Source organism: Caretta caretta, chromosome 5 (genome assembly GCF_965140235.1).
Source record: "Caretta caretta isolate rCarCar2 chromosome 5, rCarCar1.hap1, whole genome shotgun sequence".
Taxonomy (NCBI): domain Eukaryota; kingdom Metazoa; phylum Chordata; order Testudines; family Cheloniidae; genus Caretta; species Caretta caretta.
In genome coordinates, this window is record NC_134210.1 from 111,597,516 (window position 1) to 111,620,394 (window position 22,879).

General features: G+C 42.7%; 1 protein-coding gene and 1 long non-coding RNA gene across 5 annotated transcripts in view; one reads left to right on the forward strand and one right to left on the reverse strand.

Annotated features, from left to right (window-relative positions):
- The window catches only part of LOC142072216 (uncharacterized), a 44,928-nt gene extending 43,673 nt beyond the window's left edge, over positions 1 to 1,255 (reverse strand). For both annotated transcript variants that reach the window (XR_012668630.1, XR_012668629.1), the window contains exon 1: positions 1,168 to 1,255. This is a non-coding gene — a long non-coding RNA (uncharacterized LOC142072216). The remainder of the gene's footprint in view (positions 1 to 1,167) is intronic.
- CNTLN (centlein) overlaps positions 1,198 to 22,879 on the forward strand; it is a 282,930-nt gene continuing 261,248 nt past the window's right edge. For all 3 annotated transcript variants that reach the window (XM_048849837.2, XM_048849838.2, XM_075128810.1), the window contains exon 1: positions 1,198 to 1,535. In XM_048849837.2, coding sequence (XP_048705794.2) covers positions 1,413 to 1,535 — 123 coding nt within the window. In that variant the 5' untranslated portion in view covers positions 1,198 to 1,412. The remainder of the gene's footprint in view (positions 1,536 to 22,879) is intronic.

Here is a 22,879-nt window from a genome sequence, read left to right on the forward strand (position 1 = left end):
AGTGAGGGGCAAGTGGCAGGTGGTGAGGGTGAAGAGGTGAGCGGCAGGCTGGAGGTGAAGAGGTGAGCGGGGAGGGAGCCAGCAGTGGGCAGGAGGGTGGGGAGGGGTGGTGAGGAGGCGAGGGAGCCAGTGATGGGCAGGGAGGGTGAGGAGGCAAGTAGCGAGGGAGCCAGCAAGGGGTGGGAGAGTGAGGAAGTGGGTGGGGAGGGGTGAAAAGGCCAGTGGCGGGCAGCGGGGGTTGAAGAGGCAAGCGGAGAGGGAGGCAGCAGTGGGCAGGGTTGAGGAGGCAAGTGGTGAGCCAACAGCAGGCGGGGGTTCTCGCGGCGGTATGGGGGTTTCTGGCAGGGGAATGAGGAGGTGAGTGGCAGGTGGGAGGAGGTGAGCAGCAGGTGGGAGGAGGCAAGCAGTGGGTGGGGAACTGGGGAGAGATGCAGCAAGCCAGCAGCAGGCCACGGAGTGAAGAGCGGTGTGGTGGCGGGGCCAAGTGGGGAAGAGGTGTGACCTGGGGCAGAGTGGGGGTGGAGCATGGTAGGACTGTGGGCGGGGCCGACAGCACCTTAATGCGTCACAATATTTTACTGTTGTGATCTGGTCACCCTAATATATACTCAATAGAGACGACATGTAGCGCATAGCATATATAACAACACATTAATACAACATAAGTTCGTAGATACTGCTGCAAATACGCTGCCCCCCCCCAGGAAGTGTCCCCCTTTTTGAATGTTCAAATATGGGAACCCTACCATTGACTTCAACAGTGGCTGAGGGCTGCCACTGAGCACCTCATGCCGAAATCAAGCCTAGGCTTAAGCGTGGGCACCAAACACCCTGGCTCCTCCACTCCATACCCAGCGGCTCTCGGTGCGCCAAGACCAACTGGCGCCTGATCCGGCCGGAAGCCCCAGCTCCGGCTGGAAACTGGATCCAGCCCATTGCTGGCTCCGGTCCGACCACTTCTAACGATTAAGCAACAGGGCTGGCTCTAGCGGTGGTCCAGCAGGGCCCCATCACCCTGGCCCCCAACATCCAGGCCCACCCCTGTCGCGACGCAGCGCCCGCTCAGCCACCAGCTCGGCGCTGAGGGCAGCAGAGAGCGAAGCCAAGGGCGCGAAAAAACCACGCATGCGCGTTCGGAACCTTGGAGCAGTCGAAAACGAAGCTAACCTTCCAACCCTTTCTCCCCACCGGTTCCTCTTTTGCTGTCCGTTAAACTGACGTCGTTGTCATCATCACGCTGCGTCCTTCATTCTGCGGTTCCCGGCGCCGCCCGCGCACGGTCAATGGGGAGGGGGGGAAGCGCAGGCTAGTTTAATGTGGTTGGTTCACGGCAACTTTTTTTTCTAGAGCGGGCGGGCAGATGGGGTGCAACTCCCTCCCCTAGGCCCAGACCGGCGACCTGCGCCCCGAGCATGGCTTCCAGCAAGCGCAAGGAACCGCTCCTGGCGGCGGCATCATCATCATCATCATCATCTCGGGTCTTGGAGCTGGAGGAAGAGCTCAGGAGCCTGGCTGAGGAGCTGAGTCAGTGCCAGGTACCAGCGAGAGGAGGTCCGCCCGGCCCTGGGCAGGGCTGCGGGGGGGCCAGTGCCGCACAGAGCCCCCCGCCTCAGCTGGGCAACCCCGGTTCTTCCTCCCCTGCCCGGCCTCCTCCGGGTCGGGACCTTCGCGCCCCGCCCCGCCCCGCCCCGCCCCCGGAGCGCGCATCCTGCTCGGGCTGCCTTGGTCCTTGCCCGCCGGTGTAGCCTGGGCTAGGCAGGCCCGGAGCCCCCCTGCGGCCGGCCGGGCTCTGCCCCACCCCTTTGTGCCTGGGCCCGCGTTCACCCGCCTGCTCCACCCCGGAGCTAGCTGCATGTCAGGGGTGCCGACTTGCCCCCCCGCCTCCCGCTGGCCCTGCGGGCTGCCCCCTGTCGCCTGCTGGAAAGGGGCGCCCGGCATGCCCCCGCCCCAGGTTAGGAGCTACCCTTGCCTCCTTCGGGGCTGCCTCCCAGCCAGAGCGACGAGTCCCGCGTGCGGTTGTGACAGCAATTTGGTTGCACCGTTTTGGTCCTCGAGAGAAGCCGCTTTGGCTTAAAAGCGAGGGTTTGTGGCACATTTGTCAGGCTGTTCCTTGACATGCGAAGGGTGGCCTGCTGTCAATTCCCTTACTGAATAATTGTCCAAACGCTACAGAAAGCAGGGGTGATGCATCATATAGAGACCCTTGAGTAGAATCTTGACAGTTATAGTTTAATCGCTTCTGTTTGGTAATAGGCACATTTAATGAAAATGAGGAAGTCTAAGACCTTACTACAGCACTCTGCTATAAATATTTGCCAAACAAGAGGATTTTGGCAAGAGGGCTTGGCAATGGGGCCGTTGGGGTATTAGTTCTCTGGCATGTTTTTTCCCACTCCTTTTGCAGAACTTGGCCTGGTTGGGTCTCTCCAGGCCCTTGTTAACAGGGTCAGGAAGGTCACAGGGGGAGCATAAAGCATCTCTGTTAGACCCTGTGGATGTTAATGTTGCTGAAGCAGTATTTATACCCACCACTTCTATGCCCCCCAGATGTAGGACTAGACAGCTAATGGAAGCATGGCTTCTCACTGAGCCTTATTGTGTGGGAATAATCCATGAGCATAGCTATGTGGAGGCACAGGACACCCACAGATCTTGGGATCCTCACTCATTGCCTAAATGATGAAGGGAGAGTTAAATAAGCTCTTCTGATAGTGAAAACTCACTGAATTTTCTCCTTCCCTCCACCTATGGGGGAAAAAATTCACTAAGAGAAGACTCTATGCACTAACTTGTTGGCTGAAGAGGAATTATAATATTGTTAAAGTGAGTTATATCTGTAATGCACTTCACTTGAGTTTATTAAAATTGATTATATTCACATCAGAATAGAACAAATTGAGTTTCTTTTTTAACTAATTTATTTAGAAAGTTTTAACAGGTTTACAAATCATTGCCATGAAAATATCAGAGACAAAAAAAAAAATTACAACAGTGAGGTTTTGTTTTGAGAAACATTATACAATCATATAGTCAGATCTCTTTATTTAATAGGGTGTTTTCATGTTACACACTGAACACCTTTACACTACCTACAACATGTTGATAAATTGAGTTTCTAATCATATTGGAAGGTGTAGCTAGATATTAAAGTAACTAGGGCTATGTCTACAGCAGTTGGGAGCATGTGTCTGTGCACTGGTAGACAAACGCGCTAGCTCGGCTTGACCTAGTGCACTAAAATAGTGCGGTCACAGTGGCTAGCCCTAGGACAAACTCGCCCAACATCCTGGGTATGTATTCGGGTGCCTGTGCCACCACAGTCACACCGCTGTTTTTAGTGCGCTACCTCGAGTGGAGTTAGCACAGGTAGACAGATGTGCTGGGAAGCACGCTTTCAGCTGCTGTGGAGACATACCTTGTGGTCATTCAAAAGCACAGATGGTAGTGAGACACCTAATTCCCACTGTAAGTCATTCGGAGTTAGACATGTAAATTTCCTGCTTCACAGACAACAGATTATATATTCATTCATTTACTTGTAGTAAATACATTCCCACTCCTCTCTCGTTGAGTTCATTCCAGCTGTAGTCAGGTGAACACCAAAATGAGATGTTTATTACCATATCTATAAACAGACACTTGTACTACACTCAGCTCCGAGCAGAACTGTTCATTCAAATGCTTTTCCCCAAGTGGGACGAGAACAGAATGGAAGTACTTTCAGTATTGTCCCATCCCTTTGGGGAACCAGAAGGTATGCTTTACAACTACAGTATGGTGGATAGAGGAACATCTGAATTTTCATTTAGGTAGTCATATACTCTTAAAGCTGTAAATCTATGTGGCAGCAGTTTAAAATTTCTGTTTTTTTCAAATCTCTTCACAGTTTGCATATAATATGTAGGTCTGACTTTTGAACAATGAGTATATAGTTGTCTTAAAGAAAACTGAATATAAGAATGTAATCAGGTAGGTTTCTGACATAAACTGGGCAAGTTTTCTGCCTCTCCTCCTCAGCAGTACACTTGGTGGTTGGTGAGCTGGGGCTCCCCAGTCTGGTGGGCTGCCATGTAGTTGGGACTCCTCGTGCTAGTTGGCTTCCTAGAAGAGCAGTACTTTATGTCCAGAACTGTGATATGTTCCCACAGCAGGAACATTTCAGTGTTTGTGAGACTAAATATTGATTTCAGTTCCATGGAAAACTTGAAGGTTTTGGGTTTTTGTTGCCATTTGAGATCAAATATTTTCAAAAACTCTTGCATTTTGTTATACAGAACTGAAATTCAGTTTCCCAGCTAGTTCTAATCCCAACACTTATACTAGAAACTCTTCCCAGCCATACCTTTTTGTCAGGTCTGAGTCACCTGTCAGTTCTAGGTACTCCTGAGCCATCTCTTGAGCCTCTACAACCCTTTCACAAGGTCAGGGTGACTTGTACTAGGGGTTCACATGTCCTCCCAGGTAGTCTTTATCCTTACCTGATGAAACCGAACAGCTGCTGCTGCTGTTCCCTTTCAGGTCTCCCAATGGGAGTACTCTGGATACTCCCTGTTCTCTTCCTAGTATTCCCTGTTCTCTTCAGGTAGGGAGGTAAAGGTGTCTGTCTCTCTGTGACTCTACTGGGAGATAGGACCTGCCTATTCTGCTGTCCCTATCCCACCAAGCCTTGATGTAATCCAGTCTCCATCACGTGATATGGGAGGAAACTAAACAGATGCAGTGTGGTCACCACAGTTGTTTAAAAATCATTAATTAGTCTTCCCCCAAAATCATGAGATTTAAAAAAACTCCAAACCCTTTAATACATTTTGGATTCTTTTTATTTGCCTTCTGCTTTATGAGCCTTCAGGGTACATTAACTTCAAACTGTCAGGCTCCTCTGCACAACCAGACAGCTAGAAACCGTTCATTTTTTAAAATGAAAACTAAGATTCTCTGGCCATCTCTTGACTCCAGCGATTGGGGCTTGAAGAAGAAGAAGAAATATTGTGAGACTCATGATAAAATTGTGAGAGTTGGCAATGCTGCCGGTGATAGCTTGGCCTGGACCTGGGCCACTCCTAAAAGTACCACCATCCTGTGGCAGGGAAAAAAGTTTTTCTGAGAAGTGGCATCATTGCATTGTAATCCAGGATTACTGGATTATCTAAAGTGGGGTGGGTAAAATAAACTAGTAATCCAAAACGCCGATCCTATAGGTGATTTTTAATAATACTCAGAAAATAATTAATCTAGTTGAAGCTATGTGCATGGCTGCTTTTATCACACTTTCATTAACATTCAGAATGTATTATGCATGGTAATTATGCCTATGTTATGTCTGCAAAAAAGCATTGTATGAAGGTCTCTGGTCAGTTTAATGGCTAGCTTTACATTTCAGTACTTTCCTTTTCCTTTATTCTTGATTCACTTACATAGTGCTTTTCTTGCAAAGGTCCACAAGCTATTTAGGTTCCAAAGACACATGGACTTGGGTGTAACTTTGTTTTTCATTGAGGTTTTACCATTCCCTTTCTATGGCTGGATTGATTTGGGAAGAAAAGGCATGCCAAAGGTCATACAGTGAATTATGACACGTTCGGTCTCTGTTACTTGCTTTAGCTGCTATATTCTGCTTTAGGTTTTTTTATGCGGCTCCCCATCACCTTGGTATCTGAGCATTTCCTATGTAAAAGAAATAGTAATAGTGAAATCTTTAGTGGGCTTCTTGGAGTCTCCAGATGTTTTCTATATGAAAAACTCTGACTAGGGTATTTTTTTCTTGTTGTTATGTGGGCTTGGATATTTTGGTTGATTTTTTTGTGCCATAGGTTTGTATCTATTTTTGTGGGCAGAAAGTGCCATTGCTGCAAGTGTCATTTTTGCTTGGGCAGGAAAGCTTTTTTGAAGTGGAAGGATTTGCCATGCTTGGTGAAGATGGTCAGGTTCATGATTTGCTAAATCTGTGAAAGTTAGTTCTATATCCTTATTGCCTTGGTTGAGAGTGCTATTTCTCTGGCTTTCACGTGCTTCATCCTGGGTTTTGTGATCTGTGTTGTTCCAGAGGAGCACAATTGTCGGGGGCAGTTCATACACGGGCAGTTTGGTCTTTCACATAGATATGTTTTGAGCTATTACTTGCTTTGAAGATTAGGCCCATGGCCTTGAACTGTCATCTGAAGTTGACTAGAAGCCTCTGGAGATACTTGAGCACAAGCCGTATGAGCTCACAGCAGCTTGGACCATGGAGAGAAGTATTACAATTCTCTCTGCAAAGATAGTCATTCAAAGGCATGCTGCTGGCAGCTCACTTGTTCTTCAGCTAACAGAGATTAGGTGATTCTATTTTTCAGTTCTAAATATCATCTGTTTTTTTTTACTTTTGAGTCTTTACAGTGAAGTTAAAATAAAAATGTTTAAACTTATATAGCCTTTATATGCAGACAGCTTTTGTTAATTTGTTCTCCCTGACTGACATGCTGTTTCTACTAAGGATCAATGTGAAGGCCACTCCTTTGCAGTAGTGAGACTTTAGGGATGTAAGTGGCTGCAGCTAGGTAGCAGATCTCTCAGTTGTACCACATTACATGGTACTTTCTGCATTGTCTCTTTTATGTTCCTCCTTGTTCCATTGTACTGCGTGATGTCCCACATGGATGATCAGCAGTAGCTGGCTTTTGTGAGGGAAAGAGGCAGAGACCTTCCAATAGCAGATGTGGCCTTTGCTTCTCCATTTCCTTTTCCAAGATTCAGAGCGATGTTCCCTAGGAAGGAGCACAGTCATCCACTCATAGGCTTTTTTAGGCAGGGGAGGGATGAAGAAGTTGGCCTGCTACATTATTCATAGCAGGGGAGGAGAGAGAGGGGATGGAGAAGGTAGTGGAGCAGGCTCAGTTGCTGGGCACTTTACAGGCTAGGGGGTTCCACTCTGTCTCCCTTCTCCTGTCTTGTGAAAAATGTACATGTCTGGCCTTCTCTCTTTGACTTCCCCCCATCCATGCAGGAAAAGAACAGTAATTTCTTGGGGAGCTGAGCTCCTTTTCCCTTCTTCTCAGAGAGAAAAGGGTTGGGGGAGAAAAACCCACATGCACACTTGGTAGTACCTCTTTACTGGAGTATTCCCCTTTTGAAATCCATGGGACTGTTTACTGAGTTATAATGGTAGAATTGGTCCCTGTAGCAGACTCTCTGATGAGGAGTATTCAGCTATCCCTGAAAACTGACGTGCTTTTCATCTGAAACAGCTGAATATCTAACATAACCCAAGGAGTAGTATTCCTCCTTGATGCTGTATGTTTGTTAATGTAGGATTTCTAAATTATGAAAAAATAGATAAAATTTATGTCATAACCATCTCAATGATAAAGAACATAAACTCCTCATTGCTGTTATTTCTTTGAAGTTTTATGTGGAGGTGTTTGAGAAGCATCTTGTCCTCTTCGCGTATCAGTTATTTCCTAAACAAAAGTGGGAAAAGTGCCATAAATCTAATAGTTTTCTGCCTGTGTGTCTCACTTATTATTTTTATGTTTTGGTTAGCCCCTTATAATGAAATGTTCTCCTGCCCAGGCCAAGGCTTTTTGGTTTCTTTCCGTTTTTCTTAGTGACAAAAATGGGTTAAACCAAAATACTCAGAGTAGAAAGTTTTGTAGTGATCTGAGCATTTCAGCAATTAAGGGCAGGTCTACACTTAAAACCCTGCATTGGCGCAGCTGCGCTAATGCAGTTGTGCCACTGTAACACTTAAGCTTTCCTGTCGGCCTAGCAACATCTTCACTTAACTGCATCTGTCAGTGTTGTTAATCTACCTCCCTGAGAGGCGGTAGCTATGTTGACAGGAGAAGATCTCCCGTCACGGGAGGGGGGTTAGGCCGGTATAACTACCTCGCTCAGGGGTGTGGATTTTTCATCAATGTCGACATCCATCTGTTTCTGCTTGAAAATGGGGTAAAGTCTCTGTACTTTCATTCATTAAATACCAGTTTGTTTTATTAGTGATTAGGCCAAGACCATGCATTTATTGGTGCCGAGGGATGCCAGCTGTTTTTGTGTGTGTGTGTGTGTGTGTGTGAGAACTCAGATGTGTTGTCATAAGGAATCTGAGTGTGATGAGTCTGATTAGAACTGGTGCAGTTAATGATCAGGGCTTACCAGCGATGCCTTACAGATGGAGAAATAACTATGTTCTGTTGTTAATTTATTCTGTTTTCAATTGCTTATAACTTTGGCAAACTTTAACTTGTCTGGACTGAAATTTTTCATGCTAAGTTTCTGCAACCTGATGAACTTTTTTTTTGGAATGTTTGAGAAAAAAACGTTCAGTTGTTGCTGAGAGTAGGGCTGGTTAAAACCAGACATTTTTGCCAACATTATTTTTTTTCCATACCACTTTTATTTTTATTTTTTTTTAAAGATCTCTAGTAGCCCCGGGGGTCTGGTGCAGGGACTGGTTTCCTGGCTCCCATACGAGTGCACTTTTCCCTAGGCCAAATGGTATGTTGAATGGGGAGATGAAGCTGCTGCTCCTGCAGTTACTCTCCCCACATTGAAGTTGTAATTCTGTGGAGTTTGGAGTTTGCTTAATGCGACTGGAATGTTCCAAAAATTAAGAGCACGTGTCTAAAAAGTTCTACTGAGCATGTGCAAATGGTGATCTCCCCTCCTCTCCTCACCCTCTGAATGGTTTATAACTTAACCATATCTGAACAGATTTTCACTGTCCTGTGGAAGGCACCTCTTCAATCTCAGGACTATCTTCCTACCAAATTTTAAGGTCCTGCTCTAAACTCTGAGGTTACTAGGAATCTTTTTTTTTCTAAACTGTTTTTTTTAATATTGGCAAATGAAATATAACAGTTTTAACCTGCCTCTCTCAGCAGCAATCACACAGGTTTTGCTGAAACGTTAAAAAACAGTTCATCAGGAAGCACAGAGCAATCATGAGCCATTTTAGTCCAGACAGTTGCATTTTGTGAAAGTTACAAGCAACTGAAAACAGAAAGATTAGGCATCCTTAGCTACAGAACATAGTTACTTCTTCACCTAGCATTAGACCGAAGACTTAGCCACACTGACTCTCAAAATGAATATGCCAAATTTATGTGCTTGGTTATGCCGTCTGTAAAACGAGGTTACTCCTGCATTTCCATATTCAGAGGTGCTTTGAAACTTAGATGAATGAGCATTATGCAAACACAGAGCATCATTAACAAACAGCAGCCAAAACTCCTAACTCTCAGCCCATTAGATCTAACCATTAGATCACCAGAATCAAGGATAAAATCCATGAATTTTGATGGAAATTTTGATTTCCAGCATTTTACTATTGTCTGACAAATAGTTCTGTAACCTACTGGCAAAGTGTGTGCCATGTTCCTTTCTAATGGCTAGTGCATAAAAAAAGTTAACAACCTACTACTGCTATTTGCTCTGGTACCTTTAGCTCAAGTAGTGGGGCTCTGTGCTGTGTTTCTGAAGGTTATGGATTCAAATTCTGATGGTGACTTAGGTAGGATTTAGTTACAGTTGAACAGAATGGAGTTTATTTTTTCACTTTCTTAAAAAAACCCAAACCAAAAAAACCCCTAAAAAATTCTATACAAAAAATGATGTTAAAAGAATGTTAACATCATAGAGTCAAACACTAAGGGCTTGTTTACATTAACCACAGGATCGACGGGCAGCAATCGATCCAGCAGGGGTCGATTTATCGCATCTAGTCTAGTCTAGTCTAGACACGATAAATTGACCGCTGAGCGCTCTCCTGTCGACTCCACCAGAGCGAGAGGCGCAGTGAAGACCCTGCGGTTGAGTAGATTTTAGTACATCGACTTCAGCTATGTTATTCACGTAGCTGAAGTTGCGTAACTTAGATTGATCCCTGCCCTAGTGTAGACCAGGCCTAAGAAGGCAAGAGGCGCCAGGTTAACGGTTGGCTGAAGGTATGCAAAGCATGGGGATAATCTTCTTTGTGCATCTTTTAAAAAGAACAATGGAAGCTGCTGGGTGCTGAGCTCTTGAAAATCTGGCACAGTACATAATCTTCTCTGACAGCTAGCCCCAGCACTGGTGATGCAGGGTGACTGCCCCCAGGCACCTGCTGTTCCAAGGCTCCCGGGACTGCTGCTCTGAAGGCCTCTGGGACGGCCCCTGAGACTGCTGCTACTCCGGCAGCCCCTGAGACCAGCAGTGCTGGCGCCAGTTGCCTGGGTCTGCTCCAGCAGCAGCCGATGCAGCTGGTCCTGGGGTCTGCCCCAGCAGCCGTCCTGTGTGATTGGCTCTGGGGTCACACTGCTGTGTGACTGCTGCTCGGGTGCTCCCTGGGGTGAGCTGCCTAGGGTCACCCGAGTAGTGGCTGGTGTGGCTGGTCCCAGGCCCACTCCTGGGAGGACTGCTTGGGTGTTCGCCGGGGCAGCCCAAGCGGCAGCCAGTACACCTGACCCCGGGGCCAGCAGCTTGGGTGGCCCTGGGGTCAGCCGCACCAGCTAAATTTGTGACTTTTGTGACCTCCATGACAGACTCGCAGCCTTAACCATAAGTCTACTGCGGTGGAATTTTTCAATCTTTTTAAAAAGTCACTTTGGTATCATTTAGTGCAGACATGAACATTGATTATGTTTCTGTTTTTGATACCGAAATATCAGGTCAGTCTTGTCAATTAGAAATGAGTTGAAATGAACATTTTCAGCAAAATTGGTAATATTAAGTCTTCATGGTCAAAAACGAATGTTTCCCTGTGAAATTATGAATAAAGGCAGACAATGTCAAACCATTAGTACCTGTTACAGTTTTTAAGGCGTCTGTATGGTGCTCTTGTATAGACTAAATACTGCTGCCAAAACACGGCTATAACAAATTTATAATTTCAGTAGTCCATACGTACGTCAAGCAATATGAGTTCTGAATAAGAATGTAATCTCTGTGGTATAGTAAATGACAGTACGTTCCCTTTTGTCACTTTCTGTTCAAAAGAATACTCCTTCTTTGTTGCCTAAATTATTAGTAGAGACAACACAAAAGGAAATTCTTTTAAACTGATAAAAGAGAGACACATTTTAAGTTTTTATTCTAATACCACAAGATTAGGTGTTCATTGTAGACTCTAATATTGCAGTATGAAGGAATTTCAAAAAATAGATTTTTATAGTGCCAGCCTTAAAGACATTTTATCTTTGAGCTGATTGGACTGATAACTTCAAGATATATATTTTCTTCCTGATTGTGTCTGTCTTGCAATTATATATGATTGTGCATACTGTGTGCTTCCATTGATGAGACTTGTGAACTTGAAAATAACTCCATTGTTGGTTTAGAGCCTGATTTTTCTAAAGTGCTAATCGCTTCTGGTGAGGTACTGAATACCCTCATCTTCCAATGACTTTAAAGAGACTTTGAGTTGCTGAGCTCCTCAACTATCAGGTCCTATAATGCACCAGAATATTCGATACCATGTATTCACTTATTTAGTAGAACTGGATCATGGGGACTGTATTTTTATTAAAGGGTTAATTATGTGACTGGAAATTACATAGAGCACCAGCACAGTAGGATGCAGAGACTCTGCAGTGCTGGCATATTAGCGATGTAATTTTAAAACCCATGTGACAGACACATCAAGAAGCAAGTGTATGTGTAAAATTGTGTGTAAAATTCATACCACAGCTTGATTAAAGACTTCTTCCCTTTAGCTAGAAAACTTCATTTTAGATGGTAGGGGAGACCAAAGAAATACATCTTAAGAATTTTATTGCTACAGTATTTTACTATTTGTAACATCCATGTTTTTGCATGCCTTTTCAAAAAATTCTTTACAAGCTAATCTGATATTTGCTTATCTCAGTAGCCTATTTTGCATTTCCGTACAAATTCTTCCAGCCTGACAATCATGCATAATTTCACTTCATATTGAAATATTCACTTCATAACATAGAGAATATACAATCTCTGATTATTTTACCTAGAGTTTTTCCTAAAAACTACAGTAAACCAATAGCTCCCTCTGTCCTCCATCGCTTTCATTTTTCTCTTTCAGGGCATTCACTGGTAAAATTCTGTCATTCATATTTTTACAGTAAATGCATTGTTTCCTAAGTTTGTGTCGCCAATTTTTCCTTTTGTTTTGGTGATATTCCACTTCTTGAAGTCAGGAGATAAGGAACACTTCCCTTTTCCAGTGACCTGTTGTTTGTATATATATATCAAAGCTTTGGATGTTATAACATCTTAAGTATTCTGTCAATTGGTTATTTATTTCAGTTTATGCTAACTATTAAAATGAGCCCCGATCCTAAACCCTAGATGAGGTAGACGCTTATTTAATATATACAGTTATTACAGAGGAAGCAGACTTCCCCAATGTCTCCATGTGCACAGCACTACGAGTAGCACAAATGTAAACAAAATTCAACCCCCTCCATATAGTCATTCCTCACTACCCAGACTCTCATAAATGTCTTGTTGCTCAAGGCAAAGGAGAAGATGCATTTATGTTTTGTTTCCTGTTTGTCAGTATGTCTTTCACAGCTGCATTGCAAGCATCTCCTACAGCCTAAGAATTTGATTCTGTTACTTTGGAAAGGAGCTGAAGAATTGGCTGAAAAAATCTTTTTTTATTATTTAGATCAGAAATGTTCAAATCTTATTATGCTGAGGATAGCATTTTCAGGTTTCCAGCAAACAGGTGGCTATCCCAATTTTGATGTATATTTACATACCTTTTTAATAATAAAATAAATGGCCAGAGCAGTATTTTTATTTATATTTCCCTTCAAAGGGGAATAGAAATTGTATGAATTCACTTGCAGTAAGAAGCTGCAGTTGATCACCTGGAGTGAAAGGGCAATAGGAAGCCATGTCTTGTGACTCTAGTCCATGCCTCATGCACTTCTGATTTTTTTGTCCCAGCAAATGTTTATGTTGTTGTTGTTATTCATGCAACATGAACTTTGTGTAGCGCTTGTTTGTTATTAGTCTATACTCACTGATTAGGTCCTGCTCCTGCTGCCATTAAAATAAATGGCAAAACTGTTTGTTTCAATGTGAGTAGGACCAGAGCCTAGGTTATTCATTTCCATATGTCTGCCAATATGATTATGATGAGGTATAATTATTTTCATTCCAAACTGAAGAAGAATTCCATTTTTTGTTTCAAAACTGTCACTTTCTCCATTTGAGACGTGACCTGCAATCATTGTAGTTGCTTTGCTGTTCAGGGGAGATCATCTCACTTTCAGTTTAGTTCCCAAAACACTCTGAATATTTATGTTTTATACATCTCTATTTCCAGCCTCCACACTTGGTCCCAGAGAGAACAGCTTCTTTCTCTGACATACAGTGTTGTTGTGGATAATTTTATTTTTAATGAGTAATTTTGGGGAACTTTTAAATGACATCTGTATTCTACCCTCTCTGTATAAGTTCTCAGCTGCTCAGGGTACACTCTTGCTGACCTCTCTGAGCAACTAACGTACATTGAGTAGACGGAACAGACCTTGGATACACTGAAGATTGATCTATCCCAGGTCTTGACAGCTGTAGAGATAACTTTCTGTGCCAACTTCAGGCTGGCTATGCAGCCCTGTTTCAGAAGAAATTTTTTGGCTCCTAAGACCATTCAGGGAGCAGTCTTACCAAGTCCATTAATTGTGCCAAGAGTTTAAAAATGCTGTTTGAAATTTTTTTTCTTAACACTGTAATAATTGTCAGCTAATGTTATTACTTCTATTAGACCAAACCTGTAATTATTTATAGATTTAAATCAAAACATTTTAATAGCTAAAAATGTTTCTCTAGTTTGAGAGAAGTAAGGCTAAATATTGAATGGTAACTTTCTGCACTCAGTGATTGACATTTTACAATTGTTATAATTAGAATTCTGTACATGTACATGTCTTACTGCTAATTTTCTTTGCAGGTGTTAAAGTTCACCAAGACTTTAACCAAGGGAAGTGTAAATCATAGATTTATTACAAGAAGCATGTGGCTGAAAACATTAATTCTTACGTTAAATTATTTTAACATGACTCTTTTGGTCTCCAGGATTGACAAAAAGTTGCATCACCATGCTACATTTTTATAATGAACGTAAAAGGCATTCATTGATTAGGATCACAGTGTCTTACCACTAATACACTGAAGTTTAGATGATGCCTGGCACCTTCTCCTCCTAATTCTGTGTTTGCCCATTCATAGTTTGAAGGGGAAGACTGGTCCTTAAATGTTGAGTCCTACCGTCCAAAACAAATAGTATAGGTAGAACAGTTACTGCTTTTTTGGGTTCTGTAATTTAATGCAGTTGAATTGATTAATAGGTGATTTAACATTCTTTTAAAAAAGAAAATGTACATTTTCATTCTGTATTGTTTCAGCACCCATGTTCACAAACTTTTTTCAAACTTCAGTTATGGTTTGAAGAGTTGGGTAAAAATTTTGGTTGCTTTTTACTTTATGTAAATGAGATCATTCTTCCCTACCTCTGATATACTGCCACAGACTGATAGCATTTCTTATTGGAGCAATTCATACTCCTGAGAGAATTCTGTGCTACTGTGCAATGCAGAGTTTGCACAGAATTCCATGTTTCCCCTGCAGAATTGGGGCTGCAGAGCTGCTGGCCACCACTAGGGGCACTGGACTCTGCAGTGCCTAGCTCACAGTGAGCTGAGCACCCAGCCCGGCAGGGATAGAGGCTGCACGCTCTGGCTGCCCAGCTTGATCCGCATTTCCCCAGGGACAGGGGTGGGACCGGGAGACCCAGCTATGGCAAAAGGTGAAAAAGGGCAGGGCTGCACCACACCACATTCCCCGACAGGACAGTAAAGAAGCTCGAGGGAGTAAAGGCTCTGGAGGTACAGATGTCTGGACAAGAGGGTGCCCCATAGCTGGGCTCTTGGGGGAGAGGGGTGCAGGTGTCTGGGCTCTGTTGATGTCCGCAGCTGGGCTCTGCGGGGAAGGGCCTGCAGGTATCTGGGCTCTGGGGGCCCCACAAAGCCCCCTTCATTACCCCCCAACTTGGAACAGGGTTGTCGGATGGGTTTCTTTAGCTCTCTACTCCTGCAGGAATCTTTTTTGCTGTTAACTGTATTGTTGACACACTTGTTGACAGGTATTTTGAAATAAATTACCAAAATAATTGAAACTGGAGTGATTATATTGTGTTATTTTGACAAATAACATATGCAGGATTTTGTAGAGTTTTAAAATATTGTGCACAGAAATTTAATTTTTCTGGTGCATAATTCCTCGAGGAGTAAATGCTTTTAGTTTTAAAAGACAGGCATGCCTGCATCCTCAACAAAAAAACAAATAAACTAAAAACAATGACCATTGTTCTCCCAAAAATTTCACATTCTTATCCCAGGGTTAGTTTTTTCTGGAAGGTTTGGTAACATGTAGGGAAATAAGTTAACCTAGAGTCTCATTAAAGTAAGGATTCTAAATAGAAGTCACAGGAAGATTGGGGGAGGGTCCCTGCCATAAAGAGGAGTTTTTTCCTTCCCCTAGCCCAGGTGCAAGGAGAAATAGGAATACTATAAACATCTCTGTAAGCTACTTAAATGACTTTTAAATCGATAAGTGTTTACTATTTTACCGCCTTTGCAGGTGAGGCTGAAGAAAGTGCAAGTCCTGAGTCTTTCTGCATTGTGCCAGGGTAGAAAAACACTCTTTTCTGAGTTATGTGCCTCTGATGGTTGCCGGATGCAGTATTTTCTCCTGCTTTCTAGGGAGACCCTCCCTTTCAATATCTTTCCCATTAGTAATCTGCCTTTATAGCTAGCAGGCAGGAATTTTCAGTATAAAGTATTGGACAGTCTCCAGTATTTAGTCTGAGTCTTGTGAGTGTATATCCAGTTCCTGGAGTCATGTGAAAACATTAGAATCTCAGCTTTCATTTAAAAAATAAAGTTAAGGTTCTAATGCTCTCAGTTGCAGAGAAGCTTGGAAAAAGTGACACACTTGTGGTGGAGGTAAGGAAATCCCAAACCAAGAAGGTAAATAAAGAAACCCAAAAATATATTTTAAAAAATCTGATGATTTTTAAGCCACCCACATGATTTTTGGTAACCTGATGTATGTTTTTAAAAGGATTGGGATTGCAATATTGGGTTACTTCTTCAGTTCTTGATGAATTTGTAGGTCTGCAAACCCGGATAGCATTAAGATTTCTGCATACTTACTGTCTGCTATTATAAGGTAAATTATGAAATGTAAGTTTAACTTCTATATTTAGGACTGAGTGATTTGTTTGGATGCCCATGCCAACCCGGTATCCATTGGCTACAATGGTTGTAATAAATTACCTGAGAGAGAAAAGAATTAACACTGTTTATTTACCACTGCGCTTTTTTGAAAAAAATTGTTTAGACATACTTGTGTTCCCTCCCCCTTTGCCCCATAGTTCTTCTCTCCATTGTGCTGAAGAGCTTTGTCTTGATTTATAATTAAAGTAGTGCTATTTAGAGTTGAAGACCCACTGACTTATTGATTTTCTTCCCTAAATAATTTAAAAGAAATCACAATTCTATCATTATTATTTAGTGTATTTTTATTTGACTTCATTTTTCTTTGTCTTTTATGTGAGTGTTTGTATGTTGATACTTTTTTCCTGCTGTAGTTATAAGATGTTTGGTATCTTAAAAAGATTTTGAACTAATTTTAAAAAATACTGTAGTACTTCTGTTTTTCACTGACAAAGTATGCTTGGAAGCCCGAAAAGAAATTATTTCTAAATTTGGAAAATATTGGTATCTTGTATTCTGTTTCCGCTGGAGAAGGAGCAACTATGGCATTTAAAATATATGTTCTGAAATATCTAGATCTTTGGGAGTGTGATGGGGTGGCACCCACCACAAGTCTCCCCTGGCTGATTGTGTGTGCCTGCACTTAGTCTGCGGTGACCTCTGTCAGTGGTTTCTCAAGCACGTTTTCAATGACTCAGACCTGTGGCTGAGTCACGCACACTGAGTCTGTATTTGAAACCAACCCTATCCCTTCTGGGGTATGCAGTCCATCAGGGGCCTATCCCAGTACCTCTCCATTGACATCTTTGTGGCCCTCCATGGGCTCAGTCTTTAAATAATCCTGGTCCTGGTATGATGCCATACCCTGCAGGCCTCCCTGCCTCAGTCCCACAGCCCCTTCTTGACTAGTCTTCAAATAGTCCCTTGACTGTGCTACGGCCCTGTACCGCAGGGCTTCCTCCCTGGAGACTCTTCATGCTCTCTGGCCCCAGCTGTTCTTCTGTCTTCAGTCCCAGCAGCCACCCAGGAGCTCCCTCTTGCTCCCCTGGTGCCTGCCATCAACTGATCTGTCCATGGTCCTGATGCTCCTTCAGCCAGCTCGGAACACAGTCCTCATTCCTCCAGCTCCAGGTGACAACTCACTGTCTCTAGCTCTGCCGTTTCTAGGGCCCTGAGTGGCTACTCCCTGCAGTCTTTCTGATTGGTTGCTTCCCCACAGCCACTCTAGGCCACTTGCAGGAGTTCTCTACTTCCACTTTCTGGGACGGGATGTGGTAGGACTCTGAGGCCTCCAGCAGGGGCCTCTTGCCCTAGTCTGGTGGTTCTCAAACTTTTGTATTAGTGACCCCTTTCACACAGCAATCCTCTGAGTGTGCCCCCCCTTATAAATTAAAAACACATTTTTTATATTTAACACTATTACAAATTCTGGAGGTGAAGTGGGGTTTGGGAGTGGAGGCTGACAGCTCGCAACCGCCCCATAGTAACCTCACAACCCTCTGAGGGGTCAGAACCCCTGCCCTAGTCCACTCTATCACAGGAAATAACGTATAATACCAGTGAGGGGGTTGCAAGTAGTTGATGGAAACCAGCTTGGGGCTCAATTAATTGTTGTGTAATTTACTTTAAACTCTTGGATGAGATATTCTTGTAGAGAGCACAACAGTTTAAAATGAAAATTGGTCTTGTAACAAGTTGACACCATGTAAAGTGCAGCTATTACATGGTCCTTTATTACTTCATAAGTATTCTTTTAAATAAAAATAAAAATGATGAAACACCCCCCCCCCCCCCCCCATGCTGCCCCAGTAAATCACATCCTGCTGCCACTGAAATCAATGGAAAATTGTGTAGAGCAGAGCCTGGTACAAATCCTGTTGAAGTCAGTGGAAAGACTCCAATTGACTTCAGTGGGCTTTGGATCAGGCCCTATACACTTATCTTACTGTGGAGCTATGCTTATGGCTCTGTAGTTAAGATTTCAGATAAGTTGCATTGTGAGGCCTATTTCTAGCCTCCTTATAACTTTGGATATGGACACTAATTTGTCCAAAAATTATGAAATTTACTCTGAAGGTTATGGAGAAATTTTCTGCAAAGTTGGAAGAAAATTCTTTGGTTGATGAGTAATAGAACACTCAAAAGAATACCCTGATTTGAAAACTTGCCCAATACTTATTTGAGTTCCTCTAGTTAAAAAAAGCTTGTTACTACCCTTTCATATTTTCCAGATAGTTAAATCTTGAAAACTAGTATAGAGGCTGCCATTTGAAGGAAATAAGATGTAATTAAGTAAAATAACTAATGATTATTATACATAATGGTAATAGTTATAGCCCTTTGTGTGGGATAGTATATTAGCCTTTAGGATCCCATGTGGAGGTTTAGATCTGTTTTGCTGACTCACTCTGGAAATCAGACCACCAGGGGTCAAATTGAAAAATAAAATATAGTGGCACTCTTCCACGCTCTACCCACAAAATAAATTGCCCACTTGAGATACTAAAATCAGCTGCTGCTCTCAGAATTGTGCAGATGTTCAAAATATGTTCACGTATGCTCTCTGGGTTGTGCTCATCTCAATGGATTTGGCTTTTTGATTGAGGAAAAATGTGGTGGTAATCTCCTAAACCCAACCCACTTGTGGTGCCAAAATGAACTTTCACTCACAGTAGATTGTATAGACTTTCATAATATGATATTTTTTCTTCTTTGTTTTATACTTTGATATGGAGTGAAATAATTAATGGTGTCATTTTAAATTATCATCATAGGCATTTGAGCTAACACCCATTGAAATGAATTGGGCAGTTTATACCTCTCAGAGTTCTTGTTTTAGGCTCTTTGCAAACTCAGGCAGACATAGATTTATAGATTCCAAGGCCAGAAGGGGATTATTATGATCATCTAGTCTGACCTCCTATATAACATATTCCATAGCATTTCCCCAAAATAAGTCTTAGAGCATATCTTTTAGAAAAACACCCAATTTTCATTTAAAAATGGTTAGTGATGGAGAATCCACCCCAACTCTGGGTAAAATGTACCCATGGTTAATTACTCTTGTGGTTAAAAAATGACACCTTATTTCCAGTCTGAATTTGTTTAGCTTCAACATCTAGCCATTGGATCATGTTATACCTTTTTCTGCTAGATTGAAGAGTCCATTATTAAATATTTGTTCCCCACGTAGACACTTATAGTCTATAATCAAGTCACCCCTTAACCTTCTCTTTGTCAATCGGAATAGATTGTGGTTTTTGAGTCTATCACTATAAGCATGTTTTCTAATCCTCCAATCATTTTCTTGGCTTTTCTGTGAATCCCCTCCAATTAATCAACATCCCTCTTGTATTGTGGGCACCAGAACTGGACATAGTATTCCAGCAGTGTTTTACCAGTACCAAATTCAGAAGTAAAATAACCTCTCCACTCCTGCTTGAGATTTCCTTATGTATTCCAGGATCACGTTAGCTCCGTTGGCCACAGGTCACACTGAGAGCTCATGTTCAAATGATTACCTGCCACAACAATCCTGAAATCTTTTTTAGAGTCCTTGATTCCCAGGATAGAGTCATCCATCCTTTAAGTATCATCTACGTTCTTTGTTCCTAGATGTATACATTTATTTTAGCCATATTAAAATGCATATTGTTCGCTTGCTCCTAGTTTACCAAGCAATTCAGATCGCTCTGAATCAGTGACCTGTCTTCTTCCTTATTTACCACTCCCTCAGTGTTTGTGTCATCTGCAAACTGTATCCATGATGATTTTATGTTTTCTTCTAGGTCATTGATAGAAATGTTAAATAGCATAGGGCCAAGAACTGATCGCTGAAGGACTCCACTGGAAATACACCTTCTCAATGACTATTCTCCATTTACAATTACATTTTAGACATATCAATTAGCCAGGATTTAATCGATTTAATGTATGCCATGTTAATTTTATGTCGTTCTAGTTTTTAATCAAAATACTGTGCAGTGCCAAGTCAAATGCTTTACAGAAGTCTAAATATGTTACGTCAACATTAATACCTTTATCAACCAAATTTGTAGTCTCATAAAAAAAAAAAGATATCAAGTTAGTTTGACAGGATCTATTTTCCATACACCCATGTTGATTTGCATTATATTACCCTCCTTTAATTCTTTATTAACTATTACTATCAGCCACTTCATTATCTTCCCCGTTCGGAATCACTGTAGTCCTGACAGGGTTATAATTACCCAGGTCTTCCCGTTTACCCATTTTAAAAACTGTCACAATATTAGTTTTTTTTCCAGTCTTCAGGAACTTCCCCTGTGCTCTAAGACTTATTTAATATCAATATTAATGGTATAGCAATCATCTCAGCCAGCTCTTTAAAATCTTTGGGTGCAAGTTATCTGAACTTGCTGATTTAAAAATGTCTGACTTTTGTAGTTTCTGTTTAAATCCTCCAGAGCTACTAGTAGAATGGAAAGAGTGTTGTCACCATATGATGAGACTGTATCATCTGCTTTTTCTCCAAATACACAACAGAAATACTAATTGAACACTTCTGCCTTTTCATTATTATTATTGATACTTCAATGGACAAATACCATTGTTTGTTTGGAGGTCCAGATGAAGGTGGTTGGGACTCAGCAGGAGGGGTGTCTGGGTGCAAGGGGGCTAGAGCTCAGCAGGGGGTTCTGGTGTGGGGGGGCTCAGTGATGGGGTCCAGATGCTGGGGGAGTGAGGCTCAGTGGGGTGGGATTCCAGGTGCAGCTGTTTGGGGTGTGGATCTGGGTGCGGGTGGCAGGAGGGTCTAGGTATGAGGGGGTTTGGATGCACAGAAGTTGGGCAAATGTGAGAGTAGCTCCCTGTACAGTGATCCCTCCCCCTGCAGCTGAGGAGCGATGGGTGCGGGAAGTATGGGCTGGGGGGAGTTTGCAGAGCTTCCTACAGCTGGGGGAGAAATGTGGAGATGGGTCTGATCCAGCCCTGGTTGCCGTGCAGGGGAAGAAGTCGTCCTGTCCTCCCCAGCCCAGCCAGGACTAGCAGCTGAGCCTGGTGCAGGGTAGGAGCCACCAGCCGGGTCTTCCCCAGTCCTGCTCCCTACCTCACAGTGATTTACCTTTCTGCCAGCTGCACTGGGCACCCGAAACATACTGCTCGGGGGGGTCGCATGACCGCTCTTGTGGCTTCCTTTTGCTTCCTCATCAGAAAGTTATTTTTCTACAGGGAAGCAAAAAAATCTGAGGGAGATATAAATTATGCGCAGTGGCGCAGAATTCCCCCAGGAGTAGTAGTTGCATGGAGATCTTGTTTATCCTGAAAGAGCCCAGCTGGTTCAGTTGTGGCACATCTTAAAGTGTAAGTGTGCACTTTTAAAGAGCCTGGCAAGGCATTTCAGGATAATGCTTTCAAGATGTGCAGTAACTAGTACTTCTGTGGAGGATTTTTTTTGAGCACAAAATGCAGGAGATACTTCATAATGCTGAGCAAAGTCTTTTACTAAAGATTTGACTTCTGATTTGTTTTCTTACCTCAAAACTTGACAACTAGAAATCTAAGAACTGAACGTATCTTAAAGCAATAGACAGTGCCACAAGATAATGGCATTTTTAGTCTAAATTAACTGTATGGATTGCCCCTTTTTTGGCCTGGCTTTAGTAACTTCATGAATGTGTTTAATTTTGTCTGTCTTTAAGTTTCAGCACTTTCTTTACTAGGAGCTGAACTCCAGCACTTCTGCTGAATTAAAGGTGACTTGTAAGGGATTTCAAAACAAAACAAAGCTGATATATGGCCTTTCTTCCTTACAATGGAAGAAGGATTGAAAGGCTCTTGTTGCTTGTTTCTACGCTAGAAATATCAGGAATGCGAATTCCCATGCCACGTGGGAGGAAGAATTCCCTGTCAAAATCTGTAAAGCCACCAAATCTTTCAAATTCTTCCATGATACATACAGAACATCATCATCATCTGCAAAGAAGGTAGAGAGCTGAGGCTGTTGCTTATGCAAAATATACTTGTTCTCCTGTTACTTCATCCTTGTGCTGTACTCCCATTTGTTTGCTTCATCTGTCTTTTGCATTTGGTAATATTTCCTAGGTTGTGAGCTCTCTGAGCAAGGGCTTGTCTTAGGTATTGTACAAACAAAAACAAGCACAATGGGAGACCTAGTTCAGTTGGCAGCCCTACGCACTGCTGTAATACAAATGAACGTGTGGTCTTTTCCTGGATTTAGGCTATGTCTACACTACAAAGCTTTTAGCGAGATGGCTGTGTTGGCGCAGCCATGCTGCTAAAAGTCACGCAGTGTAGCTGCTGTTTGTCGGCTCTCTTGGCGACAAAAACTTTGTTGACAGGAAAGCGCTCCTGCCGACAATGTGCTGTTCACGCTGGCACTTGCTGCCTCAAAACTTTTGTCTTGTGGGGGGGGGAGGGGAGGATTAACACCCCTGAAAGACAAAAGTTTTGTCATTCAATTGCCAGTCCTTCATAGCCTCACTGTAATACTTATAGGTTTCAGTTGTGCATATGTATCCTTCTCACTCTGTAATTGAAGAGGTGAGGGTGTAGAATTTAATGATGATTCCTCTCTCCCAGGTGTTGGTATTAAATAGATGTAAACAAAAGACAAAGCCTTTTAAACAGTCTGTGCAAATTTCTTCCCATCTTAGTTGCTCAGC